Source organism: Belonocnema kinseyi, chromosome 7, assembly GCF_010883055.1.
Source record: "Belonocnema kinseyi isolate 2016_QV_RU_SX_M_011 chromosome 7, B_treatae_v1, whole genome shotgun sequence".
Taxonomy (NCBI): domain Eukaryota; kingdom Metazoa; phylum Arthropoda; class Insecta; order Hymenoptera; family Cynipidae; genus Belonocnema; species Belonocnema kinseyi.
Genome location: NC_046663.1, coordinates 59,650,706 through 59,666,079, shown reverse-complemented (window position 1 = coordinate 59,666,079; position 15,374 = coordinate 59,650,706). Strand labels below are relative to the sequence as shown.

Genomic DNA, 15,374 nt, shown 5'->3' with positions numbered 1-15,374 from the left:
ATTGTATACAAATATACAAGATTGTTTAATCATTAACAAACATTAGCTTTTTTGGCAGTCAGAATGACCCTTTTTTAGGACAGGTATACACTCGAAGTTATAGAACGCTCGTGTTGGAATCAGAAAAATGTGACTCAAGAGATAAATTTATCTCTTCAAGACATAGTAATTGGTTTCAAAGACATAAATTGAAGTCTGGCTCTGTCTCAAAACTGAGACATGCTCGAGTCGAACTTTTCGACTTCAGCATGTCTTGATTGGGGCAATTAAGGTCGAAGTCAAGTCGAAGCATTTTTACTCGCGTAACTAAATATAATGCGGGCACTAGATTAAATTCAATTCAAATAGCTGAAAATTCCTTAAAATACTTAAACCGCTAATTTGAACTACTTAAAATAATTTTATTTTCAAGCAAATAGTTGAATTTTCAACCAAAATAGATCAGTTTGAACCCAAAATGGAATAGTTACACTTTCAGTTGAAAAATTAATTTTCCACAAAAAAGATTCATTTTAAAAACAAATTTAGTTTCACTTTTAACCACGTAGTTTTATTTTCAATCGAAAAGAAGAATTTTAACTAATATAATGAATATTTAAATGCAATATTTAAATTGTATACCAAAAAGATTATTTTTCTGCCAAAAAGACGATTTTACAACAAAATACATGAATTTCCAACGAAATAGTTGAATTTTTAACTAGAAAAAGATCAATTTTCCACGAAATATTAGAATTTTTAACTAAAAGAAATCAATTTTTCACCAAACATTAAATAGTTAAGTTTTCGGCTAAAAGATAATGTTATCAAAATATGAATATGATAAGTTGAAACTACTAAGTGTTCAACTGGAATAGTTGAGTTTTCAATAAAAAGGATGAATTTTCAAACAAAAATATTAATTTCTACCTAAGACGACCAATTTTCACGAAAATACATGAATTTTCAATTAAACAGATCAATTGTTAACCAACAATTGAATTGTTAAGTTTTTAGTTAAAAAAAAAATTTTAAGCAAAGAGATGAATTTTCAATTAAAATTGTGAGCCTTTAACTAGAATCATTGAATTTTCAACAGAAAGATTTATTTTCATATCTAGAAGATTAATTTCTACCAAAAAGTCGAATAGTCAGCTGAAAAGAATAATTTAAAAAAAGTGAATAGTTACATTTTCAGTAAAAACCATTATTTTGCAGTCGAAGAAAAACGAATTTTTAACGAAATAGCTCATTTTTCTACCAAGGAGATGAATCTTCCATTAAAATCATGAATCTTTAACCAAAATATTTAATATTTGATAAATGAGTAACTTTCAGCCAAGTGATTAAATCTTTATTCCAAAAATAAATTGTAAACAAAAAATATACTAGTTAATATTTCAACCAAAAAACATTATATTTTCAATTAAAAAAACAATTAGATTTCACCAAAAAGTTATATTTTTAGTTGAAAAATTAATTTCAAGCAAGAAAAAAAAGAGTTTTCAACAAAATAGTTCAATGTAATAATATGAAGCCATTTTTACAAATAGGAATAATTGTCTTTCAATTCAATATTGTAATTATAAAAAAAAGTAAGCGCGCTCTCGGAAAAATTTCCTGGCCTAAAATAAATCCCTGACAATTCCAAGGTTTGCTAGGTATATAAAAAATTCCCTGAAAATGTCTGTTTTTTCAGGTTTTCCAGGTTTTCCAGGTGTGGTAGACACCCTGTTATAGGTAAAGAATCATACGCTATATACTCCTGAAAAGCATCGAAGAATCCAAATTTTCGATTCAGGAAACATAGGTTTTAAAATTAAGGCCAATAAAAAACAATATACAGTATTTGAAGAAAAGAGTGAGAAACTAGTAGGCAATATTGCCTTACAGAAACGAACGATCTTTGAAAACCTATGGGATCTCGTAGAAAGATTTGCTTAGTGGCTGGAATTGAAGTAAAGACCATTGATCTTACTATGGGATTATTAGTCAGTTTGCATGTTTTTGTATAATCTATGACTTATGATGACTTTCTAAAGCTCATCGCCTGAGGTGATTGTCAGTGAGATTGATCAGGGATCATTGTCGCAGCGTTGTTGCTGAAAGAACGAGTGGCTTTAATAAGAAATAAAGTTTACCTTGAAATGAATTTGGTTTAATGGTATGATAATAATAATAAAAATGGAGAATAAACTATCATTATGTTAATTACAGAAAAAAATTAATATCTGCCTGAAATATTTTCTCAAAATGCAGGCACAAAAAAAATAAGTCCTCATAAATTGTTAGAAATCTTTGGAGATATTTAAGATAATAAAGTAAATTTACGAAATTAGGTTGCTGAAAACGAAATTCAGTAACTTTTATAGTAAATTCATTAAATGCTTATTTAACTTCAGAAGCAGTTTCTGAAAATTACAAATAGTTTCCTAAAATTCCTAAATGGTACTAGAAATATTAGTTATCGTAACGGAAAGAAGTGCGCAGTTGCATGCGCACTCCTCGCTTCTCGAGCGCGTTCGACTAGCAGGCGAGGTACGGCGGTTGATTATTATCAATAGTAATCGGCAAATTCGAGAGACTTTGTTATGATTTGCAACGGAAGGGGTGTACTTTAATCAGGCACATCATTTTTTGGAACAGTTCAGGCCAAACAAACCTGGTAAGTAAAAACGAACCTAGCTAAAAACAATTTTTTTTCAGTCCGGGAATTTTATTTGTCTCGGTAAAGTCAGAGATTTATGAAACAAAAATTGCGTGAAAGTTAGAGAATTTCAATAGTTTTAAACTGTCAAGCACCTTTCTTTGATAAGAATGCATCGATCTGGTTGAAAATTCAAAAATTTGGTTAAAAAATATTTTCTGTAGTTAAAAATGCAGCTGTTTTGTTGAAATTTCATATTTCGGGTAGAGAACGCAACTATTCTCACAGAAAGTTTGTTTCTAATTTAAAACTCATATTTTTATGTTGAATTGTTAAATTGAAATCTTTTTTTGATGAAAATTCAACTATTTTTTGAGCATTTACCTTTTTTATTTCATAATTCAAGTATTTTAGTAGAAATGGCATCTTTCATTGATAAAAATGCAACTTTTTGTATGAAAATTCAAATATTTTTTCATAAAAGTTATCCTTTTTTATTAAAAATTCAACTGGTTTGTCAAAACATCATCTTTTTGTGTTGAAGATTTAAGTATAATCTTTGTAGGAAATTTACTTCTTGTTTAAAACTAATATTTTGATGTTGAAAAGTCAAAATAAAATTTTTTCGAATGAAAATTTAATGTTTTTGAAATTCCATTTTCGATTTAAAAGTTCATCTGCTTTAGTAGGAATTTCATATTTTTTGGATAAAAATGCTACTGTTTTTTTTAAATTTAATCTTCTCTCTTTTTGAGTATTTATCTTTTTTTTTAATTTTGGTTGGACCGCTTTGTTAAGAAATCCTTTTTTTGTGGAATATTCATATTTTGGTTGTAAATTCATCTCTTTCGTTGAAGGTTTAACTTTCTTTACAAAAAAAAATTTTGCTAAAAATTCATATTTTCTGATTGAAAATTCAATTTTTTTACGAAAAAACAACATACGAATATTTTGTATAAGAAATTATTTTTTATGAAACAGGGTTTCTGAAAGACCTGAAAGACCTGGAAAAGTCATTAAATTAAAAAAAAAAGTGTTTAATAAGCTAGAAAAGTCATGAAATTAAAAAAAAATGATTGGGACGTTTTTAATCGTCTCTATTTCAAAGACTTAATAGTTTACTATTTTATGAAGAATTTTATATTTGAAAACTGAAATAGGAAATTTAAGAAAAAGGCAAATATCAGACAAAGAGTCAGAATTGAATTAAAAGAATTGGAAGATTCAATGAGAAAAGCAAAAGAACTGGAAGATGTTGAAGAAGAAATTCGTGAACTGATTAAATTTTGATAAATTTTAATACAGATAATTTTATTAGTTTTTTCGATCTAAAAGTTTTATTTGAACTATATTCAAAAGTTCAGTTTTATTAGATTAATATTATTTTCATATTCAATCCTAATCTTACATAAATAGCTTGACTATAATTGTTATTATAGTAATAAGAACAAAAATAACATGGTTATGACTACAAAATACTTTTTTTCACTTTGATACAAATATTATTGAAAATTGTTTGAATTGAATAAAACTGATTGATAAACTATTATTATTGAATTATAATTTGTTACAATTCAATTTAATTGTTTGAATTAAAAAAAGTATACTTGGAATTTTTTCAAAATTCTACCTGGAAAACCTGGAAAAGTCATGGAATTTTGTAACCAGACTCTGTAGCAACTCTGGTAAATTTCTCTAAACATGTAACGTATAGAGACAATACTATTCGGTGCCTTAAATTTAATGTAAGTTTGCAGTATATATTTGTTTTAAAAACAAAAATTAGATTAAGGTTATTTACTTTTTATAGAATATGGGCTTTAATTAATATTTGATACAATGAGTTTACGCCCTATTATAACATAGATACAGTCTGTTCCACAAAGAAGGAATCGCGATTATTCGTAAACCGTAAAAAATATTTAATTTTTCTTTTTTTTTTCTTAATTTAAAGGCACCCAAAGGGCTACCATGAATTTACTTAATACGCCGTCCAATCTCCATCACTGTCCAGAATAGCTTGGCACCTCCTAGGCATGCTTTCGACAAGGGATTCGGCGTATTCAATCGGAAGTGACTTCCATATTTCTCTGATATGACGAGAGAGCTGTTTTGCTGTTTGAAAATATTTTGGACTGTAAAGTCTAAATAATTTAAAAAATATAACAATTTCATATTTCAATTATAGTCGAAAAGCCCTTTTAGTGACTTTTAATTTAAAAAAGAAGAATTAAATATCTTTTATGATTTACGAATAATCGCGATTCCTTTTTTGTCGAATAGACTGTACATAAGAAGTCGTTTGTATTACCATCACTCATATATGCTTGCTATTTGTATTCTTAGGACAAATATAGGCTAAATTTTTCATATTTAAATTAATGAACCGAAAAAAATTTGTTAACGCCTGAAATTTTCAGTTACTGTAACTGAAAATTCATAAACTAACAGAAATTTCTGAAATATGTGGCTGGAGTTTTTTATATAGTTGTCGTTGCTAAAATTTCCGAAAATACCTATAGAAATGTCGAACAGTGTACTGGAAATAAGAGTACACAAAGTTATTTTATATTGAGGAAAGTTTTGAAATCAAATAACTGTAAATCCGGATATAAAATAGTTTGTATAATATTTTATGGGGTCCACACAGATAATTTCGGATGTGTTATTTATAGTTTTTAAATCCTACGGGTGTAGGTACGACCCTGGCTAGGTCGATTTCAATTTGATAGAACCCTTCTGTCCTTTTTTTGGTGGGTAGGCGAGAATGCTCTCTCGTCGCAAATTAAATCCGATAGCACTCGACAAAAATAAATCACATTGCACAGCCACGATGTTTACATTGCAATGTGGAACAAACTTAAAGTGAAGTGAATGTTACACATATTCCAAGTATTACCATATGAAGTAGATATTATCAAGCACGCATCAAGGAGTTTATATTTTAAATAATAATTGCATGTACGGTTTGTCGTGTCATTCGCAGCTCGCTCGATGATATACAATGCACGTTCACTGCAAAAAATGATTTCATTTAATATTTTACAAAGCGTGACGAATTTCTAGACTTGCGTTTTATAGGTCAATTGCAGTCCACAATTGCAGGAAACACGAGTATCACATTTCAAATATTCAAACTTTAAAGTTTTCCCAAAAAAATTGAATACGTATGAAATTATTATACATTGTAAGAAAATTTTAAATAGAATTGTATTATTTAGAAAAATAGTTTTACAAAAGTCAATTTTAGTAATACTAAATCAGTTTGTATAAAATTATTCTAGTGAGAGATTGAGCAATACTTTTTTAATATATCAAATATTTGATTGAAAAAAATGAATCACATTTTTTACAGAAATTGAGTACTGCTCTTCGGAAAAGTAGTATAGTTGGAATAACATCCATTGATGATTCTGATAGTATTACAATTATTTATAAATAATGACTTTTTCGTCTGGATATCTGATTCTGCGTTTCCGGACAATGATCACGAAGAGTATTATGGTTGTGATAATTAAAAGTGCTATTGTTAGAACAACGGCGACGAAACCACCCAATCCTATATAGGAGTAATTGATATGAATTCGAGAAATGGCTTCAATATTTTTGGGTCCTGCAATACCAGCTACACATGACCAGGAACCAATGTCGTAGCCAACGTTCAATTCTGAAACACATTTACTAAATTTAGAAATGTTCTTTTTTCTAATTGAAATTTAAATAACATGACGATTACATTAATTTTATAAAGAAAAAGGAGAATTTTACCTAGGATTGTTAATTTGCAACATGATAACGTTCCTTCAGTAACGTACTGATTATCTACATTATTGTAAATTCCGTGACCGTCAGGTCTTATCCAACGACAATAACTGATTGCAGCTTCATAGCCGGGTAGAATACGACAAGTTAGAATTGTTGGCTTTTTATAAGAAATATCAATAGTATTTTCATCAGGTATCAAGAAGGAATCTAAAAATGATGAAATAAACATAACTGGTTGACGTGTCTTGTGATTGAATAGTAATTTATTAATGTAGTGATTCAGTCTTTGATTATATGTAGTTCATAGAGATTATATTCAAGTATCTAAATCTAGAAATCTGATTCAAATTATCAATTTAATGATATTTCGATAGTGGAACTTTGGTTCTATCCCGGTTTCAAATGATTATGTTTGAATTATTTTTTCAATTTGTATCTCGGCTTTCTTAAGGATCCTTAATTTAAATCGTGTTTAAGAAAGCGCTCTCGATTATCAATTTTAATGAAACGGCTGAAAGTGGTTTGGAAGCATTTAGATTTTAACATTATAAAAAGTCTAAACATAAACAGTATTTAATTTTTCTTATAAAAATATTTTTATTTAAAATTGCTTGAATTTCAATAATCTTACAAATTTAATGGTTTGAAATTGATAAATTCCAATTTGAAAATATGCGATTTTGAAACTTCCGGAGATTAAGATTGTACAAGGTCTATTACTTGAAATGGGAAGAGTAAACAATTAAACAGTCAAAAGTACACTCCAGAGTTCGTGCAATTTTTAAATTTAACTGTTTACAATTTGTTTAAGTTACAAATAAAAGTTTTCTAAATTAACCATTTTTATATTTTAAATGTTTTAAAAAGAAAATTTTAAGAAAAAAGAAAACAAAAAAGCACTTTGGAGCTATTATTTAACTCTATTGAACCATGTCCCAATAATGAAAATATTGACTCAAAAAGTTGCATAATCATTTATTTTTTAATTTAAAAAAACAAGAAAGTACTTTCGAGCTAGTATGTTACTCAGCTTTACTGGAGCATGACAAAAACGCCCAAATTTCTCGATTTGTGTAATAATTTTGTATTCATTTTATGACCAGCATGTAAACTTTGAGATTATAACCTAAAAATATTAAAACTAATTGTTATGAAGTTATCTCAATTTCTAATTATAATTTCCTATTTCAAAGACGCATCAAACAAATTGTTTTATTTATTCGGGTGGTCTTAATGCCATGGTTTGAACAATAACTCAATAAATAGGATAACTAGGTTTTGTAAAAAATACTTTACTTTGATTAATAAGAAAAAATTGATTTAGTTTAGATCTTATCTCAAGTAATTTTTTTCGTTATATTATACCCTCAAGAATTATCATATTGTACACTTTTAATTCTAAAAAATTCATATTATTGAAATAAACCGGTATTAATATGACGTTCACCAAGTTCCATGGTATGGGGTACGCTGACCGAAATGCAATACCAACGATTCGATTGAATATCAAATAATGTTGTAGCTTAAAAAAGGGTTTCAGTAAGGACATATGTAATTTGATAATATGAGCTTCTCACCAAAAAATACAGATATCAAAATCGCATTTCAATTATCATTCACTGGACATTGCATTCAAAGCCGGGGACCGTACTCCAATCGCCCCTACTGTTGAGAATTATTATTTATTATACTTCTCATTCTACAGTGTTTCAAACTCGATTTTGAGTAATAATACAAGTTAGATAAAAAAAGATAAAAAATGGCGTTGGTTGTTGTAAATGTTTCTATTAAAAAATGATAAATTAATTTTGTACGCGAATGATGTCTCTGCTTTTTAGTCTTAAGCGAACATCAGTTGGACGTTTGTGCCCTAATTCCGAAGGAAGGCGTGGATCTTCGTAACTAAAGTCGGTTATATGACGACTACGTTATATATTACTCAGTTAATTAGTTCTCCAACTATGTGTTAGCTGAAGGAGACCGCGTCCGCGAGTAATTATTAAGTCGTGGATAACGAAGGTGCTGGTGGTATGCCTTACGAATCTATTTAATCCAATAAGCGTTGCGCTCGGATATTAGTTTTGCAATTAAAACGATCTTCAAGTTCCTCCTCCTGTGTTAGGTCAATTTACAAGAGGTCTACTTCTAAGTTTAGAAAATTATAAAATTTTCTCCGAGTTTCCCAAAGAACGTGGGAATTTTAATGACGAAGCAACTGCGAGATTGAAAGTTAAAATTTGCAAATTTATTTTTCCTTCAAGCAGTATCTTAGCAAACTTTGAGCGTTCGTGAGGAATAAAGTTTCAACCCCGAGAAAGATTTTCGAACTAAATTAACATTTTTTTAAATACCTAAATTGAAAATTTGATTAAAAACATATTTAGTGCTTGCACTTGAGTGCGTTCTTTTTCATTTCCAAGATGAACTCAACTGCTTTGTTCGTAGCTGAAATAACGATTAACACTTTGCAGTAGTAGGAAACAGTAATCGTTCCGTACAAGTTTTCTTGGTGGGTGGAAAAAAATGAAAGGGTGTGACTCAGAGGTAGAAAATGATGGCTGCTTGTTTTCTGTATTGATTTTCAAGTTCATGTTAAAAGTGTGTGTGCTGATATCTGAAAGAAGCATTCGTACGAACCTGTCACTGTCACAGAAACACTAGCTTCCACCTCCGTTCCATTGAGAACTCCCATCCGACAACTCCATTCACCAAGGTGCGTGTCGTCAGCCACTGTAACGATGGCTCCGCATTCACCCATCTCAAAACCGGAACCTTTGTAAGTAAGGTGTGATGGAGAGCTTTCTTTTTCGGACACAGAATACACAGTACCATTTGGACTCAACATCCAACAGTAATTCAATACAGCATTTGCTGAACACTTTATCTGAAAGGATGAACAAGTTTTTAAAAGAAAAATTGTGAATTCGAACCGAGCAAAAAAAGTTTTCACTTTTTAACGTCTTCTTGGCTACTGCAGGAAGAAATACTTCAAATAGCTTGAATATTTTTTTCTCAGACACTAAATTATAAAGTATCATTTGTTCCAAAAAGCTTAACTTGTATTGAGTGCAATTATTCGTTATGAATCACTGTCAAAAACGTAACTTGAAAGCTTTGTAAGTAATGAAATAAAACTTCGGATTTGTAAGTTCTTACAACAAAATGATACTTTAGGACCTAGTGTATTAATGTCAATTATAAAATTTTAGACTCCTTACAGTAAATTGATTTCCACGTTTGACATACACTTTGCTACCGGAGGTTTTTACGTCTTTTGTGACGAACATTCTTGACAAATGATCAGTTCTAAGAATGGTTCCGGTTGTTTTACCGTCTATTTGAATTTTGCACTTCCAAGCACCAAAATCCTCAGCAGATGGTGATCTTATAGTCAATCCACAATCGCTAATACCTTCATAGATCATGCTTCTTCTGGCGAAGCCTTGTCCATAATATTCATACCTAAAACAAATTCGATTTTCTAAACTTATTGATCATCTCTTTCCTAAGTGTCTATTACTCTGTTAAAACAGACCGAAACATACCTTTCGTTTCCAACTCCAGGGGTAACGCCAAACGTTATGCCGTCAGGTCTTGTGAACTGACAATATTTTACTTCATACCCTCCCCTGACGCTACATAGCAGGTTTATCTGCTCGTTTTGTGCATATATTACAGTAGCATTAAGTGGTGCACTGTCTATAAAATAATTTACAAGAATATTAAAACCTGTATTTTTTACAATATTTTTTCTAATGGATATGCAAAAAGAATTGGTTACCAAATGTTAAAACTGTTATCTCTGCTTTCATTGGAGTATTGCTTTCTCGAATGCCATAGTGTATTTGCCATACTCCCTCATGTAATTTAGTAACAAACGGAATCTTGTGAATACAGCTTCCCGATTCTATATTCCATTTTTTTCCGGTTGGATCTTGCATTTGACAATAAGTCAAGCGTGCACTTCTTTGTGAAAATGTTAATTGCGCACTTTCACCGAGTTGAAAATATACAACCTGCTGGATGGAATAAAAGAAATATGACCGAATCCATTTCAAGTAATATGATGTGTTTTAGAGGAAATTAGGATACAAGTATATTTTTCCGATTTGAGAAACAACAATTTTTCTTGAAGTTACGATACGGAGAAAAATTTATGTTTACCCTTAAAATCTGGATGTTCTAATTTAGCATATGTAATGTTTATCTAATGTAGGATAACCATCTAGATGTCAAAGGTTAGTTTCTGTGTATACACATATTGAAGAAATGCAATGTAGACCGTTTTTACCTCGAAGATTTTCTCGAAGAAGAATCAGTATTTCCAGCAACTATTTTACTCTAAATATAAAATTTACAGCATTACCATTAATATTGGGCCATAAGCTTCATAAGTAGCCGACAGAGGTCTGACGTGTTTTCCGGATCACTGTTAGAAATTTATGCAGGAATTTTCAGAGACGCGTCACGAAAGCTGTATGCAGAAATTGTTTCTAAATTTTCTCAGATTGTAACAGAAACTTCAGCAACAGTAACTGAATAAAACTCCAGTCACATGTTTCAGAAAACTCTGTTACAGATTAGGAATTGTTAGTCATTGTGACTGAAAATTTCAGGAGGTTAATAAATTTTGTTGGTTTATTAATTTTGATATAAAACATGTAACTATATTTGTCCCAAAAATATAAACAGCAAGAAAATATAGGTGAAGTTAATACAAATGACTTCTTATGTATCTATGCTATAATGTGAAGTACACTTAATGTATCAAGTATATAATAAAAGACCATCTTTTATAACAAGTTTTTTTCACATTTGATAAATTGAATATATTATATAAGATAGTTATGTATATATAAACTTCGCTCGTATATATAGTCTTACTATAATTTTTATTTTTAAGACAAATATATACCGCAAATTTGTATTAAAATTAATTAACCAAACAATATTGTCTCTATACATTACATGTTTGGAGAAATTTACTCACGAAATTTATACAAAATGTTATTTTATTTTTTCTACATAATATTCGTATGAAATTTTTTCGTACGAAAATTAAATTTTCAGCCAGAAAATATAAATTTACGGTAAAAAAATAATTTGTAGCAAAGTAGTTAAACCTTTAACCAAAGAAATGAATTTTTAACTCAAATATAAACGTTGCACAAAAAATGATTTCTTAACATAGTGGTTCAACCAAAATTAAAAAAAAAAAGTTAAATCGTCAAACAGCGAGAAGATTAAATTTCAAACAAACAGTATAATTTTTACACAAGAAAGATGAAATTTCTACTAAAACAGATGAATTTTTAAATAAAAAATTAAAATTAAAATTCTACGAAGATTAAACTTGAAATTTTAACCCAAAATATGATATTTCAAAGAAATAGTTAAATTTTTAATAAAGAGGATAACTTTTTGAAAACATTGTTGAATTTTGATAAAAATAGTTGTATTTTTATCCAAGAAAGATGCCTTTTCTACTAAAATAGATGAATTTTAAAATCAAAGTTACAAATTATCAAAAAATAGTTGAATTTTTATTCGCAGACTATTTAAAATTGAATTTACAATAAAAAGAGATGAGTTTTATATATGAAAAAAAATTCTAGTAGAATCGTTGCGTTTTCTACCCAAAAATTTGAATTTTCAACAAAGCAGTTTATTTTTAACAACAAAAAAATACTTTTTTGAACGAAATTTTTAAATTTTAAACAAAACTGTTTCATTTTTATCGAAGAAAGGTGCAATTTCTAATAAAATAAGTAAATTTTTCAAATAAAAAGACAAATTTTCAAAAATGGTTGCATTTTCAATCAAAAAATTGAATTTTCAACAAAAAAATATGTCTTTGCAACAAAACTGTTGAATTTTCAAACAAAGAATAAACTTTACAACTAAAAAGGTAATCTTGTGAAGGAAGCAACTGCAAAAAAATTATATCTATAAATACAAGGAAAAAAATTTACTAACAAGAATGTTATACCCGAGTTATCGCGAAACTTATTTTTTAATTTTATTTACTTTCCCACTGACCAATTGTTTTCCATTTTTCCTGACCATAATAATATTCAAAGGCCAGCATCTTAAACTTGTAACATTTTCAACCTACAATCTGTTATAAATGAAATAAAACAATTTCAAATTAAAATTTAAAAAATTTCAAATTTATTCTACTTGACAGTTTAAAGTTACAGAAATTCTTTGACTTTTGCACTTTTTTGTTCCTGAAATTCCTGACTTTTCCCTGACCAATAAAATTCCCTGACTTTAAAAAAATTGTTGTTTGCTAGGTTCGTTTCTTACTCACCAGGTTTGTTTGGGCTGTGATATTTTGAAAAATTATCTAGTTAAGTAAAGTACCGCCCTTCCGTAACAAAGCATAATAAAATCTCTTGAACCCGCCGATTATTTCTTCTAATAATAATCAGCCTGTTTGTGATTTTCATAAACCGCTTCTAAAGTTAAATACAAATTTAGGAAGCTTACTATAAATGTTACTGAATTTCGTTCTCAGCAACCCAATTTCGTAAATTTGAGTTACTTTAGTGTCGTAAATGTGTCGGAATTTTCCGAAAATTTCTAACAGTGTATCTTATACTTTGAACATCTACTACTGAACATCCATTTTTCTTCGCAGAGTATTTGAATTTTGTCTTCTATTTCAAGAAAAACACCAATTTTGCCTTTAAATTTCTTTAGTGTTTGTCGTTACTCAGATATTCTCCAGAACATAACAAATTTCGTCGAAAGCTATTCATATTATATTTATATTACATATTTCTGAGAGTTCTGCGACTCTAAGTGTAGAACTTACCTGGTTTGAAATGGATTCGGCCATATTATTTTTTGTATAAATTTTACAAAAAACAAACTGATTTTTTATTGATTGACCATCGGGTTTTGTCTTTATTGCTTACCGGTTTAATATCTTCTTCATCATGAGATGCAATATTAATAGTAAATGAACCGTAGTACGTTTCGTTGCTGCGAACATCAGCGTAAAGATACCAAGTCCCGGAGCTGTTTTCACTAGCCAGCATTCGAATGCCGCATACTCCAGGTTCTTGTATTCTTAAATAAGAGTATTCTTCTGAGAAAAGATCAATCTCAATCTATGATTTTACAGAAAGAATAAGTCAAATAATCGTTTTTTATAAAACTGGATTCATGAATTATTTTACAAATATTTATAACACATAAAAAGGAATCTACGTAGATATGCGGTTGAAAAAAGTAAATACCTTTGAATTAGAGAGACTGCAGGATTCTAAGGTGTGGAACTTTTCAGCAAGCTTAAGAATTGCGTAATTTCCTTCATATACTGTTACTGAGTTTGCTGGAATAACTTCACTCAACTCTTGCATCTTATTTTTGAAAAAATAAAATAAAACAACACATTGTAAAAGTTTTTTTTTATACCTAATTATTTTTGGGATCGATATCTTTTTAACCCAAGAAAATTATTTCCATCCCTGTCAATTTACACAATTTAAGACAAATAATTATTTAGTGATTCTTATTTCCAATTTTTAATGTCTACACAAAGTTTAAAAAGTTTTTTTACGCGTTACACAAAATGCTCTACTTATTGGTGCGGTCCTATATGATAGAAGGTACAATTTATTCATACATATTTATAAAAGTATTAAAAAAGTTAAACTCACATCTTTTATTTTAAGGTTGAATTCCTCAGTCACTGTTTGATCTGTATACGTTTGTTTTACAGTCCATAATCCGTTCATATGATAATCAGTATTTGCAATTACTGGTTGACATTCATTGGAATCAGCAAGTATATAATTTGATACGTTATCCTCGTTTTCATTTTCTGGAAATATTGAAACTTCCTTTCCCGTATTTGTTGTGACGACACATTTGGTTAACTCTCCAGGTAACTTTTTTAATTTCAATTGCACTGAATGGGGAGACAATTGTCGAATAGTCTGGACTGAAAGAAAACACAAGAAAATGTTGTCACTCTATATTCGCGCACATCATTAATTATTTATATAAATTAATTATAAAGAACAAAATTAAAGAATAAATACACTAATAAAGTATTTCACTGTAGGTCAATCTTTTTTGACCTCTGGTACTTCACAGTCTCATTGTTCTCGGCAAAAAATAAAAAAAGTAAAAATAAAAAGGGTATAAAGAAGAGAACAACGCGTCGTGAATTTTGTGCAGTGGCAAGAGTACGCGAAAGACATATCTTTGGGCGATGAGGTCGAGAGGGATGGACGGGGAATTGAGGGTGGTTACATCCCTACAGAGAAAGGGTGGAACCGGGGAGAAACCATAAATTTAGCGATTTACCGTCTGCCCCATGGGCGAATTCTGCGGCCACAAGGCACACCAAAATAATGAACCGCTTCATTTCGTATCTAGCAAGACTTTGAGAACACATATCGATTGAGTCACTTCCTTTATATCGAGATAATCAGTTTCTTATCACCCACAGCCAGGCACTCTCGAACGGCTATATTTTTTGTTGTCTATAGTGGTGTATCCCGCTTTTTTGATTTTTATAAACCAAATTACTCTTTTGAGAAATAATTTTCAATAAAGCAAAACGACATTCTTGTCATTTTATATATTTTGAAATGTAAATCAATTTAATTTTTAAAATTAAATAACGATACCTCCCGCGATCCTACTTTTCAGCAGTTGGCAATTAAAATGAAAATATTATCTTTAACGTTTCTGAACTTATTTTAAAAGTAATTTCAATTTGTTGTAGAATTAGAATAATTGGTATTAAATATTGAGAAAGGTTTTCCTTTTGAACCATTTCTTAACAAATAGAAAATGTACTCATTTCTTAGTAGAAATGATTCGAATCCTTTCATTGTATTCAAGTTTCACATAATTGTACTACATTCTCATACATTCTGTATAAAATTTATAGTATCCGCTATAAAAAAAATTCCCACAATTACACATTAATCCCAAAAGTGAAATGCACGCATCTCTCTCG

At 29.3% G+C, this 15,374-nt stretch overlaps 1 protein-coding gene across 2 annotated transcripts; it reads right to left on the bottom strand.

Moving 5' to 3' along the window:
* Window positions 1-5,220: 5,220 nt before the first annotated feature.
* LOC117176280 lies at window positions 5,221-14,775 on the bottom strand. Of its 2 annotated transcripts, none has more exons than XM_033366461.1 (10): window positions 14,714-14,775; window positions 14,062-14,345; window positions 13,639-13,761; window positions 13,315-13,509; window positions 10,173-10,407; window positions 9,937-10,090; window positions 9,610-9,853; window positions 9,029-9,275; window positions 6,395-6,598; window positions 5,221-6,293 (listed from the first exon to the last, which is right to left on the bottom strand). In XM_033366461.1, the coding sequence occupies exons 1-10, from the start codon at window positions 14,772-14,774 to the stop codon at window positions 6,055-6,057; spliced, it is 1,986 nt and encodes a 661-aa protein (XP_033222352.1). In that variant the 5' UTR covers window position 14,775; the 3' UTR covers window positions 5,221-6,054. The 2 variants fall into 2 exon arrangements, with proteins under 2 accessions (XP_033222352.1, XP_033222351.1); XM_033366460.1 differs by having other exon boundaries at window positions 5,222-6,293; window positions 10,173-10,410.
* Between the last annotated feature and the right edge of the window lie 599 nt (window positions 14,776-15,374).